At 43.3% G+C, this 23,961-nt stretch overlaps 2 protein-coding genes across 11 annotated transcripts in view; one reads left to right on the forward strand and one right to left on the reverse strand.

Annotated features, from left to right (window-relative positions):
- The window catches only part of SUMO1 (small ubiquitin like modifier 1), a 36,189-nt gene extending 22,116 nt beyond the window's left edge, over window positions 1–14,073 (reverse strand). For 2 of the 9 annotated variants that reach the window (XR_013960601.1, XM_080668179.1), the window contains exons 1-2: window positions 13,950–14,073; window positions 5,384–5,624 (exon numbers count right to left, since the gene is read on the reverse strand). Coding sequence is in view for 6 of the 9 variants with exons in the window: in XM_080668179.1 (XP_080524305.1) it covers window positions 5,384–5,395 (12 nt within the window). In the remaining 3 variants the exon portion in view is untranslated. Of the gene's footprint in view, window positions 1–5,383; window positions 5,923–6,650; window positions 6,749–13,949 lie in introns of those variants that run through there. The other 7 variants (XR_013960602.1, XM_080668178.1, XM_080668174.1 and 4 more) reach the window with 7 other exon arrangements.
- Window positions 14,074–17,896: 3,823 nt separating this feature from the next.
- Window positions 17,897–23,961, forward strand: part of NOP58 (NOP58 ribonucleoprotein) — a 32,050-nt gene continuing 25,985 nt past the window's right edge. Inside the window, exons 1-4 of one of the 2 annotated variants that reach the window (XM_080671374.1) lie at window positions 17,903–18,161; window positions 20,478–20,554; window positions 22,694–22,746; window positions 22,945–23,063. Coding sequence is in view for 1 of the 2 variants with exons in the window: in XM_080671373.1 (XP_080527499.1) it covers window positions 18,117–18,161; window positions 20,478–20,554; window positions 22,694–22,746 (175 nt within the window). In the remaining variant the exon portion in view is untranslated. Of the gene's footprint in view, window positions 18,162–20,477; window positions 20,555–22,693; window positions 22,747–22,944; window positions 23,064–23,961 lie in introns of both variants that reach the window. The other variant, XM_080671373.1, reaches the window with a different exon arrangement.

Below are 23,961 nucleotides of genomic sequence, written 5' to 3' on the forward strand. Positions count from 1 at the left end.
GAGCATCGGCCAGCGGACTGAAGAAGGGTTCCCGGTTTGATTCCGGTCAAGGGCATGTACCTTGGTTGTGGGCTCGATCCCCAATAGGGGGTGTGCAGGAGGCAGCTGATCAATGTTTCTCGCTCATCGATGTTTCTAACTCTCTATCCCTCTCCCTTCCTCTCTGTAAAAATCAATAAAATATTATTTTTTTAAAAAACACATGCTGAGACCACTCAGACCTTGAGAATCCATGAAGAGCCCAGCTACACCAGCACCCAACCACTTGAGTACTGTAATCCCAACAGAGGCCCCACACACCACAGGGCAGTGAGGAGTCCCGCTCACAGAGTCCAGCCCAAATCGCAGATTTATAGTAAAATACAAGGCTGTTGTTTTAAGCCACTAAGTTTTGAGGCAGTTTGTTAGGTACCAACAGGTAAACAGAATTACATAATGCTTCCAAATCCTTGACTAACAATAAAAGGAAATAATCCAATCAACCTAAGGTGGGCGTGGGAAAAGCAAACCTTGTTATAACAGATTCGATTAGGATTTGAAGCAAATCAGTCATCAAATTATTATAAATTACCAGACCTGAACTGAAGAGCTGAAGTACACGCTGCCATTGATGGTTTTGGTATAGAAAAGAAACACTATAAATTTGAATACGGGGAAGGAAAATACTTGTACAAATTACCCTTACTGGTTTGATAACAAGCTCTGGTTCTATATAAGTGCTTATTAGAATTGCTGCAAGGTGGATTAGGCTAAAGGAGATCACCCAGTCAGACCTCTGTTATTTGTTACAGGCTAGTTCTTAAACTCTTTGAGGGATCATGTACTCCTGATGAAAACTATGGGCTCTTTCTCACTAAAAATACACACATCCACGAATACTCACAAAACATTCCATACAATTTCCCTGGATTTTCAGCCTTTGGGGTCCATGAACCTTGGGTTTAAAACCTGTTTTAGAGGATTGTTTGATAATGATCCAAAAATCCACTGGATAATGCTAGAATTGTTAAAAATTATAATCAAGTGTTTCACTCAAATTCCAAAAATATTCATATTTCATTAATTAATGGAGAACCCAGAAATTTAAGTCCTGTGTGAATTTAATGTCTACCTAATTTAACTTGAAATTATTATTCAATTTCAGTATCTTAGCCCCAGACAATAACCTCCTGAGAGGTGCCTGAAAAAATACATCGTTCTAATAAAACTTCCTTTAAAGAAAGATTCTCTTTTGGGGACAATGGTTCAGTCTCATGCTACTGATATTGCCCAGTAGTAACTTGGTATTCTTACTTCCTCTCATAAACTCTTAAGGATACAAGTTCAGCTTCCTACCTCCCTAAATCCTTAGCATCCACCATAAACATGAAATTGTACAGCACCCAACCTGAAACTGTTCTGGGTCCCAATTATTAACAACTAGAGGGCCAGTGCACAAAATTCATGCATGGGGTGGGGGGGTCACTCAGCCTGGCCTGCACCCTCTCCAATCCGGGACCCCTTGGGGCATGTTCAACTGCCTCTCGCAATCCAGGACCGCTGGCTCCTAACCGCTCACCTGCCTGCCTGATTGCCCCTAACCACCTCTGCCTACCTGCCTGATCGCCCCTAACCACCTCTGCCTACCTGCCTGATCGCCCCTAACCACCTCTGCCTACCTGCCTGATCGCCCCAACTACCTCTGCCTGTTTGCCTGATCGCCCCAACTACCTCTGCCTGTTTGCCTGATCGCCCCTAACTGCCTCTGCCTCACCCCGCAACCAGGACCTAGGATTCCCTCCCTCTGGCCGGCTGCAGGCACCCAGGACCTGGGCCAGCTTTGCCTGAGTCGGATGCAGCCACAGGGGACCATGGGCGGGCAGCTTTGCCTGGGCCGCAGCCGCAGGCACCTGGGACCATGGGGCGGGAGGCTTGTCCCTCTCCCAGGCCACAGACACAGGCACAGCCGCTGGCAACCGGGACCGCGGAGTGGGCGGCTTGTCCCTCTCCCGGGCCACAGCCCAGCCACTGGCATCCGGGACCACAGGGTAGGCAGCTTGTCCCTCTCCCGGGTCGCAGGCACAGGCACAGCCACTGGTACCTGGGACCACAGGGCAGGCAGCTTGTCCCTCTCCCAGGCACAGCCTGGCTGGTCCCCATTCCTCTCTCACGAGCTCATTTGTGCCTGGCTGGTCTCCATCCTCTCTTGCAAGCTCATTTGTGCCTGGCTGGTCCCCCATTCCGCTCTTGCAAGCTCATTTGTGCCTGGCTGGTCCCCATTCCTCTCTTGCAAGCTCATTTGTGCCTGGCTGGTCCCCATTCCTCTCAAGCTCATTTGTGCCTGGCTGGACCCCTTCATCTCTCCCCAGTGTTGAGTGTCTGAGTAGTTCCAAAGCGTGGGCATGGCAACCATTTGCATATTAGCTCTTTATTATATAGAATGATACTGGTCTATCAGACTAGAAAAACATTCTCAAACTTTATGGTCTCAGGATTTTTATGCTCTTAAAAATTATTTAAGCCCCATAAAACTTTTGTCAGGTTAATTATACCTATTATGGTTTAAAGTTCTAGGCATTGAAACTAACAAATGCTTTAAATATTAATTCAATTTAAAATAACAATAAGCCCATCATGTAGTAGCAAAACTTTTTATTAAAACAGTTTTCAAGGCCCTGGCCACATAGCTCAGTTGGTTAGAGCAGTGGTCGGCAAACTCCTTAGTCAACAGAGCCAAATATCAATAATTCAACGATTGAAATTTCTTTTGAGAGCCAAATTTTTTAAACTTAAACTTCTTCTAACGCCACTTCTTCAAAATAGACTCGCGCAGGCCGTGGTATTTTGTGGAAGAGCCACACTCAAGGGGCCAAAGAGTGGCATGTGGCTCGCGAGCCGCAGTTTGCCGACCACGGGGTTAGAGCATCGTCCCAATACACCAAGGTTTTGGGTTCCATGCCTGGTTAGGGCACATACAAGAAGCAACCAATGAATGTTTAAGTGGAACAACAAATCAATGCCTCTCTCTCCCCCCCTCCCCCTTCTCTTCTCTCTCTAAAATCAATTTTAAGAAATAGTTTTCAAAACTAAACTAGTGAGAAGAGTGGCACTGTTCAACATTTTTCAAATCTCTTTAATGCCTGTCTTAATAGAAAGGAGCTGGATTTTCACATCTGCTTCCACATTTTAATCTGTCGTGATATCAGTCATGTCAGTCTTTAGAAAACTCCACTCAACACTCATGAAAGAATCAGAATGAAAAAGACAAATAATGTCCTAGTATTACCATGAAAAGTTCTGGGCTTTAGGAACCCTGGAAAACAATCTCAAGAGCCTCAGGGCTGCCCTAGCTGGTTTGGCTCAGTGGATAGAGCGTTGGCCTGCGGACTGAAGGGTCCCAGGTTCAATTCCAGTCAAGGGCACATGCCCGGAGTTGTGGGCTCCATCCCCAGTGGAGGGTGTGCCGATCAGTGATTCTCTCTCATCATGGATGTTTCCATCTCTCTGAAATCAATAAAAATATATTTTTTTAAAAAAAGACCCTCTAGCCGAAACCGGTTTGGCTCAGTGGATAGAGCGTCGGCCTGCGGACTGAAGGGTCCCAGGTTGATTCCGGTCAAGGGCACGTACCTTCGTTGCGGGCACATCCCCAGTAGGGGGTGTGCAGGAGGCAGCTGATCGATGTTTCTCTCTCATGGATGTTTCTAGCTCTCTATCCCTCTCCTCTCTCTTCCTCTCTGTAAAAAATTAATAAAAATATATTTAAAAAATAAAAATAAAAATAAAAAAAGACCCTCTGGGCTAAAGCCAGCTGTTAATGTCCCAAGTCCTTTATTTCCCCCTTCAAGTCTTTCTTAAGTGAGCAGAATTAAAACTAGAGCAATAAATTCTACAATTTACTTTATAGTTCTTTCTGTACATTGTTCTTTTACCCGACTAGTAAATCTCAACATGTTTCTTAGCCATTTCTGAGCATCAAAATAAAAGGCTGATGAAACTAAACATTTACACCTGTTCTCTCCTCCCTAGCAACCAAGTAAACAACTATCTAGGGAGATACTTATAATGCCATCCCCATACCAACTTGGGAATTAATCTAGAGTCAGACTGTTAGTAATAAGATCCACCCAAAACTAATCTAGATTATAGGTTAAGCTTTAAAAATGTAAACGTACATTTCCCACAGCAGTACAAACCCACAAAAGCCTCCCTTGGTATGCCCAAGACCTACAAAACTGAACTGAGTTAAAAGCTTAATGGAGTAAGTGTGCTAAATTTAAAAGTTCAAGTGCATTATGGAGTTGAATGAAAAACAGTTTTCTAGATAATTACTAAACAAGTGAAAGGTCCAAAATGACTTTAAAAAGTCAAAGTCGTCTTAGCAAACAAAAGGCCAGACAAAAACACCTTATTGCTTAAAAAACTAGCCGGAAGCGTGGTTAACTAGAAAAGGATTAAGAAACACTTAGCACAGACAATCGGACTCTCCTGATGGAGTACAAATTCCAAGAAAATTCTTGATACTAACATCGAAATGGAGCACTTTGCCATAATAGGCAGCTTTCTGCAAATGTTCTGCGACTGCTCTAAAGGCACGAAGCTTTCCTACCTCTCCCTAAAAAGTATTAGTCTTCCTCAGTTAATGCCCAGAGGGAATGCTTTCTGTGGCTCCAACAGTTTTGTTCTACTTTGTTTCTTGATTATCCCGAGTGCTCTCTTACAACTGGAGAGTTGCTGAACCAATCCCGAGTAAGAAATGGAAAGGCACGAGAAAAGAGGCGAGAGCTCTGCACCCCCACATAGAAAAAGACTCAGGAAAGAGCAGCAGCGGCCCGTTCCCAGCTACAATCCGAACGGAAAGCAGAGCCTCCTAGGTTCCCAGCGACACCCGACAGCGTCTCCCTCCCCCCGCCCCCACGTCTCCACTCCGGGACTATCCACAGATCCAGAACCAAAAAGTGGAGTCCACCCGCTTTTCAGGGCCACCGAGCCTCCGGGGCAGATTCTCTCCCGTTACATAACTGGGGCCCAGGGCCCTGCTCCAGCAATCAGTCCTCTAACGAGGTAGGCAGACGGGTTCCCCAAGGACTCCCCCTCCCAGGGAGGTGGGAGCTGGGCTCTGCAAGGGGGACGACTCGAGGAGGCCGCGACCACAGGCGCCGGGACACAGGGTGATGAGCGAGCGCGGAGTGGGCAGACGGCTTCCGGAGGCCCCGGGAGGCCCCGCCGCCCCGGGCCCCAGTGCACTCTCCTCCCCAGCCCGCCGAGTCCCCACCGGCCGCCCCCTCCCCCCCGTCTACGCTCCCCTCCCCCGCGCTGCCATCCCCCAGCCCCAACCCGGCGGCGAGCGGACCTGCCGAGCGAGGCCCCAGCCACCGCCATCAGACGGCTCCCAGCCCGGTACCTGGTCAGACATGGTGACGGCGCTTCACCCGGGGTCTCCGCACCGCAGCGGCCTCGGGTAGGCAGGACCTCGCTCCGGGGTTTACAAATCCGTCCCTCTTCCCCACAGCACAACACCGCGGCTGGAGGGACTTCCGCTGAGTCGCGCGTCACTTCCGCTCCGCGGTGGGAGCGGGGCCGGGGAAGGAGCCGAGGCGGAGCGCAGACGGGGCGGGGGGCACCCGCGGCGGGAGGCCTCGGAGCTGCGGGCGGGGGCGTGCGAGTGAATTAACAACAGTCTCGTATGCTCCGCGGAAGACCGGGCCCTGCGCCTTCATCCCGAGCCCACCCCCAGGGGGAAAGTTCCGGGTCCCCAGCCTTGGTGTTTGGGATTTGCTGACAGCCCCACCCCTCCCTCTCCGACGCCTAGCCGGTTTCAGAAGGCTGAGCCGAGTACTTCCATTGTCTCCGCCTAGCTGGTCAACCTCCCGAAATAAATGGGATTGGATACCAGCGCTCCTGGCCCTAGAGCTAAGATTTTTGCTTCACCAGCCCCCACCCCCAGCCTGCAAACACGTGACCTTGATGGGTGGGGGGAGGCAAAACAAAACAAGGATCTCATTGGACACGATCTGGGTGGTTACTGATGGAAAAGATGCTGCTGAAAAGTTCTAAACTGGTGGGGAGGAGGACTTAATGCCGACCCTTGAATTCGTTGCTTTGAGTTAAAAGAATGATCCTTCTATGATTTCTTCTTTAAAATACAATGGCCCTACAAAAAATAAATAAGTAAATAAAGAATATAATAAAATACAATGGCCCTACTGGCATAAGCATAGAGGATAAAGATATAGACAAATAGAATAGAGATTTGGAAATAAATCAAGAAGCACTCACACATCAGTTAATTTTCAACAGGAATGCCAAGACAATTCAATGATGAAAGAAATCTTTCAACATATGTTGGTGGACAACTGGATATCCACATGCAAAATAATGAATTTGGATCACTACCTCGGAATTTATGAAAATTATTTAACTTAAAAATTAATAGAAGGCCTAAATGTAAGAGCCAAAAACTATAAAACTCTTAGGAGAAAACAAAGGCTAAGTTTTACTGTTGGATTAGGGATGGATTTTAGATGTGACACAATTTATTTCAATTTATGAAAATAAATTGCATTTCATCAAAATAAAAAACTTTTGCCCAGACTGGTTTGGCTCAGTGGATGGAGCGTCGGCCTGCAGACTGAGAGGTCCCAGGTTCGATTCCGGTCAAGGGCATGTACCTTGGTTGCAGGCATATTCCCAGTAGGAGGTGTGCAGGAGGCAGCTGGTCGATGTTTCTCTCTCATCGATGCTTCTGACTATCCCTCTCCCTTCCTCTCTGTAAAAAATCAATAAAATATATTTTAAAAACAAAACAAAAAACTTGTCTTTTGTATTGAATAGACAACCTAAAGAAAGGAAGAAAGTATTTGCAAATATATATATATGTAAGGGTCTAATATTCAGAACACATAAAGAACCATTACAATTCAATAACAAAAAGACAACCCAATATTAAAATTGACTAAAATAATCTGAATAGTCATTTCTTCAAATGACATTTGTATGCTCAACATCATTAGCAATCAGGGAAATGTAACTTAAAACTACAATGAGGCCCTAATTGGTTTGGCTCAGTGCATAGAGCGTCTGCCTTCGGACTGAAGGGTTCCAGGTTTGATTCCGGTCAAGGACATGTACCTTGGTTGCGGGCACATCCCCAGTAGGCGGTGTGCAGGAGGCAGCTGATCAATGTTTCTCTCTCACCAATGTTTCCAACTCTATCCCTCTCCCTTCCTCTCTGTAAAAAAATCAATAAAATAAATATTTTTTAAAAAACTACAATGAGATACCACTTCACACCACTAGGATATCTATAATTAAAAAGAAAGTGATAATTAGAAGTGTTGAAAAAGGTATGGAGAAATTCAAATCGTCATATACTATTTAGGAGGAATATAAAATGCTTTGGAAAACATTCTGGCAGTTCCTCCAACTGTTAAGCACAAAGTTAGCGTGATCTAGCAATTCTACTCCTAGATATATACCCAAGAGAACTGATGACATATGTCCACACCAAAACTTGTATGCAAATATTCACAGCAACACTATTCATAATAGCAAAAGAGTGGAAACAACCCAAACATCCATCAACTGACTAATGGAAAAACAAAAGTTGTGTATCCATACAATGGAACATCATTAAGCCATAAAAAAGAGTGAAGTACTCAAACAATGTTGATAAAACTAGAAAACATGCTAAGTGAAAAGAGCCAGTCATAAAGTATCATTCCATTTATATGACATGTCCATAATAGGCAAATCTGCAGAGACAGAAAATAAATTGCTAAGCTACTGTCCAGCCTTTTACTAGGGCTGGGGGATTAGGGAGGAAATAGAGAGTGACTACTAAGAGGCACAGGTTTTCTTTTGGGGGTGAGGAAAATACTCTAAAATCGATTGTGATGATGGTTGCACAACACAGTGAATATACTAAAAAACTACAAAAATTACACATTTTAAATAGGTGAACTGTATGAAATATTAATTATACCTCAATAAAACTGTTACATATAAAATATAATGGAGCCCTAGCTGGCTAGAGCGTTGGTCAGATTCAATTTCAGTCAAGGGCACATACCCCAGGTTTCAGGCTCAATCCCCAGAGGGGGGTGTGCAGGAGGCAGCCAATCAATGATTCTCTCTCATTGATGTTTTTATCTCCCTCTCCCTTCCTCGCTGAAATCAGTAAAAAATAAATATAAAAATATATATCTATAATAATAAAAGCATAATATGCTAATTAGACCGGAAGGCCAAACAGCACAACGACTGTCCAGACAACCTTCTGGGACCATGCTATGACACCCACTGGCGCCAGGCCAGCTAAGGTGGGTGCAATGCGATTGATTGGGGGCCCGGACATTGCCCTGCAGAGGGAGGCCCAGGCCACCAGCCAGCGGGGTGATCAATCCAGGGCTCCACAATCACCCCAAAGAGGGAGGCCCAGGCCACGGACTGGTGGGCTGTGGCGGGTGGGAGGGCTTCCCTCTGTGAAGGAAGCCGGGGTCCTGGGTGCCAGAGGGAAGCCAGTGCCGGCAGCCGGGGGAAGGAAGGCCTACTGTTGCACGAATTTTGTGCATCGGGCCTCTAGTATATATATAATGGAGCTGGGAGGAGCTGCTAATAATAAGTAAGGTATTAATGGAGCACATAGGACACTTACATCCAACCAGATGTACATGAAAAGCTTCAAAAAAATAAAATAAAATCTAGCCCTAACCAGTTTGGCTCAGTGGATAGAGCGTCGGCCTGCGGACTCAAGGGTCCCAGGTTCAATTCCAGTCAAGGGCATATACCTTGGTTGCAGGCACATCCCCAGTGGGGGGTGAGCAGGAGGCAGCTAATCGATGTTTCTCTCTCATCGATGTTTCTAGCTCTCTCTCCCTCTCCCTTCCTCTCTGTGAGAGATCAATAAAATATATTTTTTTAAAAATAAAAATAAAATCTAAATTGAAATCCAAAGGATAAGTAGAAATCAGCTACAGCAGCAATTCTTAAACGTTTTGGTCCCAGAACTCCTTTAAACCTTTAAAAATTGCTGAAGATTCAAAAGAGCTTTTGTTTACATGTTATTGCTACCAATATTTAACATGTTAGAAATTAAAACTGAGAAAAATTTTTAAATATGTATTTGTTAAAAAAATAATAAACGCTTGAAGTGCATAAATAACATATTTGTGTAAAAAAATGACCATGTTTTCCAAATTCAAAAAATAAAAAACCTAATGAGAAGAATGACTGTTTTTTGTTTTTGCAAATGTCTTTAATTTTTCAAATGCCTGGCTTGATAGAAGACACCAGATAGTTGTATGTACTTCATTCAATTGTTGCGATATTTGTTATAATTTGTTTATGTAAAGAACATACAACCTCATGCAGGTAGATAATTGGAGGAGGGAGGGAGGGCTATTTTAATAGCTTTTTCAGATAATTGTGATATTTTCTTGATATTTTTCAGATAATTGTGATAATAGTACACCCCAACTGGACAAGTGGTAGTTTCCTTTTTTAAAATATGTTTTTATTGATTTTAGAGAGAGAGGAAGGGATGGGGAGAAACAGAGAGAAAGAAACAACAATGTGAGAGAAACACAACTGGTTGCGTCCTGCATGGGCCCCAACCAGAGCCCTTGACAGGACTCCAACCCCGACACTTCAGTCTGAGGACTGATGCTCTATCCATTGAGCAAAACCGGCTGGGGCTCTAAGGCCTCAAATTTTAGACTCTATTCCTTTCTGTTGCTTCTTACAAACCCTTAAGGGATTTCTTTCCTGATCTCATCTCTTTCTTATAATATCTTGCCACTCTCTTCTAAAAATAACCTCTATTAAGTTTCTATTTTCTACTCCCTTCCCCCAGGGCTCAGTAGACATGTGGTCTGCTGCTCAAATAATCTTAAGCAACAGTTTCGCAAAATGTTTTGCCACTGCATCTCATGGCTTGCCATCTTTTCGGCCATTGATATTAGGTTTATTCTGTCCACCTGTTATGTAAATGTCACATAGGTTTGTTTGTTTTTAGTGTTCCACTCTGAGCAATGAACAAAACAAATAAAGCCTCTACTCTCATTGAGCTTACATGCTATAGGATTGCTTCTAATTCTTCCGATGGTTTTCTTTTAAAACATGCTGCCCTAGCCGGTTTGACTCAGTGGCTGCATCGGCCTTAGGACTGAAGAGTCCCAGGTTCGATACTGGTCAAGGGCACATGCACGGGTTGCTGGTTTGATCCCCGTAGGGGGTGTGAAGGAGGCAGCCAATCAATGATTCTCTCTCATCATTGATGTTTTTATCTCTCTCTCCCTCTCCCTTCTTCTCTGAAATATATATATATATTTAAATGCTTGCCTAACCGGTTTGGCTCAGTGGATAGAGCATCGGCCTGTGGACTGAAAGGTCCCGGGTTCGATCCCAGTCAGGGGCATGTACCTTGGTTGTGGGCACATCCCCAGTAGGAGGTGTGCAGGAGGCAGCTGATCAATGTTTCTCTCACATTGATGTTTCTAACTCTCTATCCCTCTCCCTTCCTCTCTGTAAAAAAATCAATAAAATATATTTAAAGAAAAATAAAAATAGAAAGTAAATGCTTGCCCTAGCTGATTTGGCTTAGTGAAAAGAGTGTCAGCCTGCAGACTGAAGAATCCTGGGTTCAATTCCAGTCAAGGGCATGTACCTTGGTTGCAGGCTCCTCCTGATTGGGGCCCCAGGGCCTGCGCAGGAGGCAACCAATCCATGTGTTTCTCTTACATTGATATTTCTCTGTCTTTCCTTCTCCATCCCTTCCACTTCCCTAAAAATCAATGGGAAAATATCCTCAGGTGAGGATTAACAAAAAACAAAAATACATGCTTGTTTGAAAATGAACTCAGGATTTGTTGGTGTTTTCTTCCTTTTATTTTGAGATTAAATTTATGAAAGTTGGGAATAGTGGAACCAAGGAAGCGCTTAGGTATAGAAGAAGCGACAGGCAGTGCTCTGCTTTGGCCCTCCAGAATTGCTATAGGAAGAAAGTGAGTCACGTAGGGCAGAATGGACTGACCGAGAAGTAAAAGTCACAGTGACAGAAGTGAGCCAAGGTGGGCTCCTATTAGCTCACTGAAAAGTCAGAGAAAAGGGGGCCTTGGAGACAGGTTCAGGGGGTTACCTGAGACGAAATGCCACTGCCTGCTGCTCCCCTGGTTGCAAGTCTTGCTGGGACCCTTTGAGTTTAGAAGAAAGAGAACATAGATACATGCTTGAGAAAGGGGGAAGAAAGCTCTGGGCATGCCCCAAAGGAAGCCCACAAGAATTTGTTTTAATGAGGTATGAAAATGCCTGTTATAAAGGAAACCATTTTGCTGGGGGTGGGAACTGCCAGGGAGAGATAAATGGAGGAAAGAGGAGACAGGTGTAATACTTTAAACAAGAAAGAATTTTAATTTAAAAAAGAAAGCTAAAGAATTAAAAAATTTTGGGTTTTTTTAAAACGTTTTTTCTTATTGATTTCATGAGGAAGGGAGAGGGAGAGAAAGACAGAAACATCAATGATGAGAGAGAATCATCAGCTGTCTTCTGCATGCCCCCAGTGGGGATGGAGCCCACAACCCTGGCATGTGCCCTGACTTGGAATCGAACCACAACCTCCTCATTCATAGTTTGACACTCCACCACTGAGCAAAGCTGGCAGGGCCATAATTTTATGCAGGGAAAGGATACAGATCGAAATCAGCTAATGGGAAAAACACACAGGGCAAAATCTGGCAGAGTTCCAAACACAAACCTTCCACTGTCCTCTCCCATCAGTGAGGATGTTGTTACCCTCCCAGCACTGAAGTGTGACAATATTCATAGATTATTGCCAACTAGGTCCAGAGGTTTTTTTAAAAATATTTTTATTGATTTCAGAGAGAGGAAGGGAGAAGAGAGAGATCCACTGGGGAGGATCGCCCACAACCAGGGCATGTGCTCCCCACTGGAATCAAACCTGGGACCCTTCAGTCTGCAGAGGCTGACGCTGTATCCATTGAGCCAAACCAGCAAGGGCAGGTTCAGAGATTTTTATTGGGGCTTAATAATCTAGGCATACCGATGGATTGATTGATTGACTGATTGCCCATATGGTTGAACTTATGGCCTGGTTGATTACATGGTTGGTCTTTCCTGAATGAGCAATCCTTACCCTAAACAAAGACACTCCTATCAAATATGATATAGATTACCTCCCAGAAGCCAAGGGCAAAGGCCAGACTTGGGCAAGGCCAAATTAGCCTATATAATAAAAGGTTAATATGCAAATTGTCCACCCAAGACCCCTCCCCCTGACCAGCCCCGCCTTCCATCCATTGAGACCTCCAGCTAGACCCCACCTGTGCACAAATTCATGCACCGGGCCTCTAGTTTACCATAATTAACAAGAACTTCAATTTATTTATTTTTTTCAAATTATTTTCCACCCTCATTGTATATATTTTCTCCCCTTTGATGGTAATCTTTCTGATTACATACAAATGACAGATTTTTTTAAAAATATTTTTTATTGATTTTAGAGAGGAAGGGAGAGGGAGAGATAGAAACATCAATGATGAGAGACAATCATTGATCAGCTGCCTCCTGCCACACCCCCTACTGGGGATCGAACCCACAACCCAGGCATGGGCCCTTGACCAGAATCAAACCTGGGACCCTTCATTCTGCAGGCTGATGCTCTATCCACTGAACCAAACCAGCTAGGGCACAAATGACAGATTTTTATGACCAATTAATCTTCAATAGTTTTCAGAGAGGGGGTGTGTGGCCACAGATACAGAAATCGTTGAATCATTATAAAAGCTAGCTACCTTTTATTTGCAGGGAGGAAAAAGTTTTTTCATTTATACACAAACAGAAAACCAGTAGCCATAGCTTTCCAACATCAGCCAAGGGTTGAAAGGAAACAGAGCACAGAACTCACCAGTTGGTTACAGTAGCTCCAGATCTCAAAGAGCTGTTTTCTGTTCACAGACACATAAAACGTTTTTAGTTATGTAACTCATAATGTCCCACAGACAAGACAAATAACAAAGAGTGGCAGGACAGCCCTGACCAGTTTGGCTCGGTGGATAGAGCATCTGCCTGCGGACTGAAGGGTCCTGGGTTCAATTCCGGTCTAGGACATGTACCTTGGTTGTGGGCACGTACCTTGGTTGTGGGCACATCCCCGGTGAGAGGTGTGCAGGAGGCAGCTGATTGATGTTTCTCTCTCATCAATGTTCCTAAATCTCTATCCTTCTCCCTTCCTCTCTGTAAAAAATCAATAATATATATATATTTTTAAAAAGAGTGGCAGGACAAACAAACAGAAAGAGAAATGAACAAATAATCAAAAAACAAACAAACAAAGTCACATACTCTGCCTTCTGCTAGCCAACCGGGTCAAGATTCCCTGTGCCTATCTGACTGCCATCTAGCACACACCAAACAGTCATATCATAAACAAACAAATATGCCAGATTTCATGTTATTGCCAGCAACAGTTGTACAAATCAAAACCAGAACAACATCCAGACTTGGCCATTAACTAGAAACAGAAACAGAAATAGAGAAAGACATTTAGGCAGTAAAGCCCTATTGCCACGTGAGAGGCAACTGGAGAGCCAGAAAGATTATGTCCAGGTGAAAAGAGTACTCCTCTGGCACTGCAGTCTACTCAGGATGAACAGGTAAATCACCGGGACAGAAAATTTACTTGCAAAGAAAGTTATGAAGGAGGCCAGTTTGCAAAGGCTCGCTCATCACAAAACAAAACAGAACAAATAAACAAAGCATTCATTTAAAGAAAAATACGTCACCAGGTTAACAATTAGTTAACAAAAAATTGCATTTTTCTCACATCATTATCTTTTTTTAAATTCTCACCCGAGGATTTTTTAATTGACTTGAGAGAGAGAGAGAGAGAGAGAGAGAGAGAGAGAAACACCAGTGCGACACAGAAACATCGATCGGTTGCTCCCCATACGCACCCATAGGCAGCCAGACCCGGGATTGAACCCACAACGTTTGCTGCACAGGACGACACTCCAACCAACGGAGCTACCAGCCAGGGCCCAGATGATTATCTTATCTGCAAAGCTCTCTTCTGTCTTCAGATATCAGCACTGCAAAAGTCAGCGGAAGAGTTGTTTTTCTTCGGGAGTAAATAATTTACAGAAAGGCTCAAGGTTTCATTGAATTTGGGATCTAGAACTACTAGACCCTAGTTTTGTTGTGTCTTGTTTTTGTTTCTTAGGGTACACCGTGGTTTGTGTGTTCCCTTTCTGTAGGATGTGATGTGCATGTTTACCCTTAGTGGAAGCAGGCCAGTGTTTATTTTTTATCCTATTTTTTAAAATATATTTTTTATTGATTTCAGAGAGGAAGAGAGAGGGAAAAAGAGATAGAACATCAATGATGAGAGAGAATCATTTATTGGCTGCCTCCTGCACGCCCCACACTTGGGAATAGAGCCCACAAGCCGGGCATGTGCCCTGACCGGAATCAAACTGTGACCCCCAGCCTTTATTTCCTTTTTGATGTCACCTCTTGTCTATTTGAATTATTGTCTTAATTTAATTACATGGGCACTGTGCAAAGACAACGTCTAGGAAATGCCACAGTAAATAAGTTTCTCACTGAATAGTTTCATTTCTCTTTGTGTAAAGGGTTCAAGCTTTAGACACAAAGAAAAGAACTTTACTTCTTGCAGATAATCATTCATTAAATGTTTACAAATCACTTAATGAGATCTGACTTCATGACTAGCACATTATCCTATCTAATAAAAGAGTAATATGCAAATTAACCCTCACTCCGCTACACCCACAAGCCACGCCCACCAGCCAATCAGAGCAAATATGCAAATAAACCCAACCAAGATGGCTACCGCCACAGAGAGCAGGAGGGAAGCTTGGGTTTCCCCGGCAATGGAGGAAGCCAAGCTTTCCGCACACCCTGGCCGGCCCAGGCCTCCGCTTAAGGCTACAAAGTTTCAATTATAGAAGATACATAAATCCCCCCAAAAAAGGCTGCCACCACGGAGCAAGCAGAAGGCTTGGCTCCACTCCAGGCTACAAAGTTTCAATTATAGAAGATAAATAAACCCCAGATACCTGGGCCTCCGCTTGGGTCACCAGGGGGCGTGGCCGGCCTGCAAACCACCACAGGCCCCTCACCCAGGCCACCCCATGCCCCAAGGGAACCCCCACCCTGATCTGGGACACCCTTCAGGGCAAACCAGCTGGCCCCCACCTGTGCACCAGGCCTCTATCCTATCTAATAAAAGAGTAATATGCAGATTGACCATCACTCCAACACACAAGATGGCTGCCCCCATGTGGTCAAAGATCCTGCCCCCATGTGGACACAAGATGGCCACCACAAGATGGCCAGCAAGGGAGGGCAGTTGGGAGGGACCAGGCCTGCAAGGGAGGGCAGTTGGGGGCAACCAGGCCTGCAGGGAAAGGCAGTTAGGGGTGACCAGGCCTGCAGGGGAGGGCAGTTAGGGGTGACAAGGCTGGCAGGGGAGCAGTTAGGCATCAATCAGGCTGGCAGGGGGGTGGTTAGGGGGTGATCAGGCTGGCAGGCAGAAGCGGTTAGGAGCAATCAGGAAGGTATGCAGGTGAGCAGTTGGGAGCCAGCAGTCCTGGATTGTGAGGCCCAGTGGGATCGGGCGTAAACAGGCAGTCGGACATCCCTCGAGGGGTCCCAAATTGGAGAGGGTGCAGGCTGGGCTGAGGGACACACACACCCCTGTGCACGAATTTCATGCACCGGGCCTCTAGTTCCTTATAAGGATCCAAGTAAGTGAAAGATACAGATTCCATTCTCTAGCAGATGCACTGCCATTAAGGACACTAGACCTAAAAAAGTATAAAGTTATATAACAATATAAAGAGACACAGTGTTTCCAATTAATCTACCCACCCCACCCTACCCTCCTCTCCCAATCAAGCCATGTTGGCTTCTTGTTTCCCTGACCACACTGGATCCTATGGTATAATCAATCATACCTAGTCTGTACCACAGATTCCCCAACCTCTTGATTTCCCCCCACTTTCACCTTTTTCTGTTACTTTGTTCAGAATTTTCATTTCTCTTGATGCTCCGTTGCAGAGCCGCTTGTGAAAATCAAGTTACGTAGTGTTCCATAAGTTCCAGGAGGTTATTCTTTAATATTTGCAGGCAATCTGGATATTGGGACTTGGAAGTGAGGAAAGAAATTTTACTGCTTTTGGGAGCCAGACTTGTGTAAGAATTGGGGTATTTAAACCAGTCAAGGAGACTGAAAGTTATCAGAAAAGCAAATTATTAGAGGAGTTAGCTTGAAACGCAGGCAGATAGGGCAGGGATCCAGTGGGAAACAAAGGCAGGTAGGACACAGAAAGGGCAGACACGGCAGTTTAAGCAAGCCTAATAACAGAAACCAACCATGCTGAAAAAATAAATAAAATGTGTTTTTTGTTTTTTTTTTAAATATATTTTATTGATATTTTACAGAGAGAGGAAGGGAGAGGGATAGAGAGCTAGAAACATCGATCAGCTGCCTCCTGCACACCTCCCACTGGGGATGTGCCCGCAACCAAGGTACATGCCCTTGACCGGAATCGAACCCGGGACCCTTCAGTCCGCAGGCCGACGCTCTATCCACTGAGCCAAACCGGTTTCGGCTAAATAAAATGTTTTTGGATAGAGAGCGGGAGGCATGGGAAACCAAGGGAGGGCCTGCAATAAACAAGGTGTACGTACACATAGAAGCAGAAAGTTCAGGTTCGTTGTTGGGCACAATGAGGGAATTAATCAGGCGGTGGCATAGATATGGAGCAGGCTTGTAGCACATATATCGTCTTAGGACGACTTGCTTTGCTGGCATCCCATTCTTTGGGCCCCCTTGTAATAAATTCTCCACACTTTTGCTTAAATCTTCTGGTCCACGTAGCTCATTTTTTAGCATCCCGAGACACGACACCCTGAAAACACCTCGGCTCACCATTCCGGTTATCAATTACACTCATAAAAGAACAGAACACTACATTCATACCCTAGAGCCGTGGTCGGCAAACTACAGCTCGCGAGCCACATGCGGCTCTTTGGCCCCTTGAGTGTGGCTCTTCCACAAAATACCACGGCCTGCGCGAGTCTATTTTGAAGAAGTGGCGTAGAAGAAGTTTGGTGTTTTTAAAAATATATTTTATTGATTTTTTACAGAGAGGAAGCGAGAGGGATAGTTAGAAACATCAATGAGAGAGAAACATCAATCAGCTGCCTCTTGCACACCTCCTACTGGGGATGTGCCCGAAACCAAGGTACATGCCCTAGACCGGAATCAAACCTGGGACCCTTGAGTCTGCAGGCCAACGCTCTATCCACTGAGCCAAACCAGTTAGGGCAGAAGAAGTTTAAGTTTAAAAAATTGGCTCTCAAAAGAAATTTCAATCGTTGTACTGTTGATATTTGGCTCCGTTGACTAATGAGTTTGCTGACCACTGCCCTAGAGTCATTGCAGTAAAAAAAAAAAAAAAAAAGAGTGGGGGAGGCCCACATATATTTGAAACACATCTGTGCAAAACAATCACTTTGGCCAGAAAGAACAATCCGGAGAGCTCGCAGATACTGTGACTACCATACTGTTATTCTGAGGACTTCAAGGCAGGAGTACAGCCGCCCTAGCCCTAGCGGCTTGCACTTCTTAAATTACATATGCCTGAGGCAGACGCCGAGACACACATGGAATATTTCATATGTGAGACTTAAAAATAATAATAAGCAAAGTTTTATTTTGATTGCTGTGCAGTCTACAGGCACAAAAACGCGTTGCCTTGCAAAAATCTCGCGACAATTCCGTGGTTCTCCCGCCCCGCCCCCGTGGCGGGAACATTACGGAAGTGACGTCACGTGCGCCCCAAGCGTCACGTCGCCCGCCGGAAGTGCGTTACCTCCCAGAATCCTCGGTGAAGGAGAAGCGCGTTCACGCGACCTGCACGCAGTGCAGTGTGGAACATTTAGGCAACGTGGTCTGGTGCTTTGCAGGAAAGCGTGCGCGTTTGTGCTTGGCCAGCCGCGGCTTTGCGGGCTTGGGGGGCCGCAAGTCTGGTCTTTGTCCTTTAGGATAAGAGCTCGCGGCGGATCGCGCAGCGCCCTGACCCGGCCTAACCATGCTGGTGCTGTTTGAAACGTCCGTCGGCTACGCCATCTTTAAGGTAGGGGGCAGATAGAGCCGTTGGAGGGGGAAGGCGGGTGTCGGAGCGGCGGGGAGGAGGAAAGACTTAGGGAGAGGATGACACTGCTCAGGGCAGCATGGGTGCCTTTCATGCTCCCCTGCTCTGAAAGGAAGGGCAGGCTTTGGGCCTGGGAGGCGCGTGTTTCGGCGAACACGTGGCCTCGCTCTTTGGGGTTCAGGGTTCTGGGTTAGAGGATTTGGCCCGGTTAGAGAGGTGAACAGAAGCCATGTTAGAGTTTTAAAGGTTATGAAGGAGTTCGGGTTTCATCCTGAGTGTTTTGAAGAATGGCTGAAAAGTTTTAACGAGAGGAATAAATTTCCTGTGCTCTATGACTAGATTACAGGGCTGCAGGAAAGGAAGCAAGGGTGGTTTTGCATTAAACTAGACAAGCTAAAGATGCTTTGATTAAGGTTGATATGAAGATGATCATCGGAGAATTGTAAGGTAGAACTGACGGATTGGCTCATGGCTTGAAATGGGGTTTTGGTGTAAGTCAGTGGGTGCGTGATGATAGGGAAGAGAAGAAAAACAGGTTGTTGAGTTTTTAGTGGGGGGGACTAAAGAGTTACAGGTTGGCTGTATGAAGCTTTCGATGTTTGTTATACGTGGAAATGCAATCGTCATTTCAAATTTGAAGCCTTCCTAGGGGAGAAATCTGGGTTGATAATCAAGTTGAGATTGGGTTGTTTTAGTAGGTAAAGTTTGAGGTTAAGTCTTCATCAGCATAGAAATCATTGAGCAGTGGGTCGTTTGTATATTGGGAGGCTATTGAAACGTTAGGAAGAATGAGGTAGAGTGAGTGCAGACACTCTTCTGAGCTCCACTTCCAGTAGCTTGTTCTATAAAAATGCAACGTGTGTGTATACAAAAATGTTTTGAAGGATAAGGAAAGTTTATAAATAACCTAAATATTTATCAATAAAAGCATACATGATGGTCTATTCATGCACAGCAATTCTAGGTTGTTAAAACCTAAAATTACATCCATGGTATGCTGAGTGTGTGGTATGCACAAATAAAATGTCACACAGTCAGAAAGTCTTGAATATATCCCTAAATGTTAATAACTGATTCTTAGATTTAAAGTGCCCCTTTTTTTCTTCGCATTTTAAATTTTCTTGGGACAGAATGTGTCTTACAATTAATGGCATCTTAGTTTTAGAGAAAGCTGTAATGCTTTCATGTTGGGATGATTAACAGTAAATAACAATTTATTCTATAAAGAGTAGTTAATTGATTATATAGGATTGCATATTTTATGTTGATGCTACCAAATTGCCTTCAAGAAATTCTCTTAGTTTCACTTAAATCAAGAGTGAATAAAAGTTATTTCTCTACACCCTGACCAATACTCTGTGGTAAGTGAACTGCTCAAGTACAAGATAGGGTAGGATCAATCTTTTAAAAAATATATTTTATTGATTTTTTACAGAGAGGAAGGGAGAGGGATAGAGAGTTAGAAACATGGACGAGAGAGAGACATCCATCAGCTGCCTCCTAAACACCCCATACTGGGGATGTGCCCGCAACCAAGGTACATGCCCTTGACCAGAATCAAACCTGGGACCCTTGAGTCCGCAGGCCGACGCTCTATCCACGGAGGAGCCAAACTGGTTAGGGCGGGTAGGATCAATCTTAAGATACATCCCTGCCGTGCCCTTCCCGCCCCCCATTTTAACATCCTTGAAATTAGGATGTCTTACAGTTGACAGCAGGTCAGTTTAATTGGCAATGTAAAATAATGGTATATTAAAAGTATTCTAAAGAAAGTCTATGAATAGGATATGCTTTTTTAAAGGGTTAAGGTGTCCTTAAAAATAGAAAGTTTTCAGCAAAGACATCCCCCCCACCACCACCACCACTAGATCTGAATTCCATCCAGTTATTAAATGTGCTACTTGAGCTACTAATTTGAAAATTTTATACTGGGTAAGAAAACTGGTTCATTATTTCAGAGGAAAAAAATAACTTACACCATCCTCATTTCACATGTGCAGTTGTTCTTGAAGTGTGTAGATGTATATGGGTGCCTAAGCTGTGCTTTTATTTATTTACTTATTTACTTATTGTTAATCCTCACCCAAGGATATTTTTTTCATTGATTTTTAGAGAGTGTGGAAGGGAGGGAGAGAGACCGAAACAGTGATTGTTATTGGGGCTGGGCATCAGGGTATGTGCCCTTGACTGGAATCTAACGCAGGACCCTTTAGTCTGAGGGCTGACACTCTAACCACTGAGCAACTGGCTAGGGCTAAGCTATGCTATTTTAAAAAATTATTTAAATATTTATTACAGGTTTTGAATGAGAAGAAACTTCAAGAGGTTGATAGTTTGTGGAAAGAATTTGAAACTCCAGAGAAAGCAAATAAAATGTAAGTCACCTTGAAAATAAGAATGTAGCATTTCACATCTTTAGGGGTTCTTTTTAACATACCCCTCCCCTCTGTTCACATAATTGTTATTTTCAAAACTTTTGTTTTAAAATGTATTTCAGGAATGATATTGGTATAAGCCTAATTATTAGATTTCCTTATTTGGAGCATAAGGTATCTTTTTGTATTAGTTTCAGACTAGATTGGGTAGCAACACAAAATTTTTCGTAAGTTCTTTCAAAGCACGAACTGATTGTGAATTAAGTATAAATTTCTATTAAAAGTAATATTTGTCAAAAAGCATGGATTTAACTTTTAGTTTCTCTAAGTTAGTGTTATTCAAATGCTTTTTAACTTAATTTGCAGTTTATTCATTCTTTATGACTTCTACTTCCTAGCTCCCACTGGAGGAATAACTAGCTAGGAAATCCTGGAAAGGTAGCCTGAGTTCCCCAAGGTCTCTGGAGTGGAAAATAGAGTGTAATGTTGATGCCCAAGGTCTCTGGAGTGGAAAATAGAGTGTAATGTTGATGCCAGCTTAAGGAATGAGTGGTAAGAGAGAGCTGGCTTTTCCTCAGGGTAGTCAAGATGGCTTTCACCATCTGTGAATCCCCTTTTGAAATAACCCATTTAGTGAATGTGGTCCTAGGAAGGACCTGACTAATACCTTGATACATGTGGGTTTAGGTTATATCGTTGGGTGCTAAGGGACATTTCATAATTCACCTGCTAGTGCTAATAAAAACTCACAAGAATAGAAAAAACTACTAAAGCTTGCTAAAGATAAAGAGTGTTGAACCCAAAGAAATGTCATACTAAATAGTTAGAGAAACAAATGCGTAGTTCCAGCATTTGTAGTGGCAAAAACCCAAATTTGAAATAATGCTCATTGGTACTATAATTGTTGAATAAATTTTAGTATATCTATAGATCTCTTACAAATCTAGAGAGTGAGTGGTCCATGATATACTGAGAAAACCATGCTTCAGATTTTGTATAATGTGATCCCATTTTTGCCATGTTCTTGTGCATCTATATATGCATTTATGCAAATACAGAGAGGTATGAGCAAATGCCACTGCAGAAGGTTGCAAATAGGGGTGAAGTAAGGCAGGATAGATGAAATTATTACTTTTTCCTCAAATCGTTGAATTGTTGGATGTGTATTTAAGGGGCCAACAGGGTGTTTCTGACCAGGTAAGAAAAGCTTGCTTAAGATAATATTTTAGACACAATAGATTAGACTGATTTTCTCTCTCTCTCTCCCTAAAATATATTTTTATTGATTTCAGAGAGGAAGGGCGAGGAGAGAGAGGAACACCAATGATGAGAATCATTTATTGGCTGCCTCCTGCACGCCCCCTACTGGGGATTGAGCCTACAACCGGGACATAATGCCCTTGACTGGAATTGAACCCAGGACCATTCAGTCCCCAGACTAATGCTCTATCCCCTGAGCCAAACTGGCTAGGGCTAATTTTCTCTTTTTAAAGGGATATATGCTTTAATTGGCTGGGTTAACTTGATTCATTGTTGTCAATGATGTATTCTTGTTGGAACTGAATCTAAGTGATCTCACTCAACTATTCGTCACTACCACTGAGACAGCAATGGATTAAATGTCTTTGTTTCCATATGAAATGTTACTCTGCACATAAGTGTGGGAGAAAGAAGGGAGTAAAATTTAAATAAGGTTGACAGGAATTAGATCTGACAATAAGCTGTTGTTTAATGGTATTTTTACTGGAATGACAAATTAATTAGTGTCATAAGATTCCTGACCTAAGACAGGCTCGTATGTCTTTTCTTAGGCATCTGAGTCTAGCTTTAAGCAGCAGAGGTTATGTTGAAGCTTTAGCATCTTTCCTGTGGTTTAGATGTGGTAGCCAACCTCTTCTCCTGTTCTATGTTTCCTTCAAAGCCTACAAGCCTTCTCTATAATAGTCCAAACATTAGTAGGCTAACATTTAGAGGAACTGGTCATTTTGTGAAGAATATCTAACTTTGTACCCTGGTACTCTTTGACAGGAACATTTCTTTTATCAGTGCATGCTTTGGAAACAGTCCGACACCCTTTCCTAAATATGTGGCTTTTACAGAAATCAGTGTGCCTGCATGACATTTTTTTCTTTCTTCTAGAGTTAAGCTAAAACATTTTGAGAAATTTCAGGATACAGCAGAAGCATTAGCAGGTAAAGTCAAAGGCTAGCTTTTTTTTGTTTTTAATCTTGGCAATTGTTATCCTTATTAAAAATTGTTTGCTTCAGTTGCCTGAGTTAACCTTATTCAATGTTGTCAATGATGCATTCTTTTCAGAAACTGAATTTAAGTGATCTAACAAATTCGTCACTACCACTGAGACAACATTGAGTTAGCTTTTTTCACCATAGGGCTGGTTTTCCCCCCCATGTGATGAGAGCTGAGAAGTGGTTAAATTGATCTCCCTGTGGAAACCAACAGCATAATGCTAAAGCACAATTCAGTAAAAGCTGTTCTACAAGGGACCAAGGTAATGTGGTCAAGCACACAGCTCTGATCATTCTACTATAATGGTAAAGTTGAGAATAGCTAGCATTCCCAGTTGAAATAATAAAATAGCTCTCCAAAGATATACATTTTTAGTTTGAAAAAGGTTAACACAACATTATTAAAAGTTTTAGGAAAACTAATACCTTTAGGTTTGTGCATATTTATTATGAAACTACAGAGAGGCATAAGAGCTGTTACCTATGGAGGCGTGATTTTTTATGCTGTAGAAGAATGGATGGCTCATCCTTCAATTAGTCCTTCTGATAGGACAACAGACATACAGTAATAGGGTTTATTAAGTTGACTTGGCTTCAGTAGGCAATTGGTTTTATACATTGGTTTTTTTTAATATTAGGGGACGCAAGACCAGATATAAAACCCTAATCATAAATTTTTCAGTTGTTTAGATTCTTTATCAAATCAGCCAACTACTTGAAGTATAATTTGAAAATGAAGGGCCATAAGTAAGAATGTGTCTTAATGAATTTGACAAACCCAAATAATTTGGTTCATCAGCCACAGGAGAAGGATATAGTTCTCTTGTGAAACTTGGGAATCCAACTAAATAAATATGCTGGATTATTAATGGGCCATCCTAATCTTGGCAGAGGGGTGAGCTGAAGGAAGACCCAACAATGGGCCAATTTTTTTTAATTTTAAAAAATGGTTCTAGGGCTGCTAAATTGGTAATAAAAGCCTTATAGCACCATAAAGCACAACTATGATAATTTTTACCTGGGGTATTTTTTAAAATATAGTTCTGTACATCATAGCTTTAAAAGTAAATATGGGTAAATGCATTCGGATGCATTCGTCACATAGAGTTGTAAAAAGCTGCAAGTCCTGATCCTGGGTGGCCTCTTTTGAACTTTTTGTAT

Source organism: Plecotus auritus (assembly GCF_963455305.1).
Source record: "Plecotus auritus genome assembly, chromosome: 5".
In the NCBI taxonomy this organism is placed as follows: domain Eukaryota; kingdom Metazoa; phylum Chordata; class Mammalia; order Chiroptera; family Vespertilionidae; genus Plecotus; species Plecotus auritus.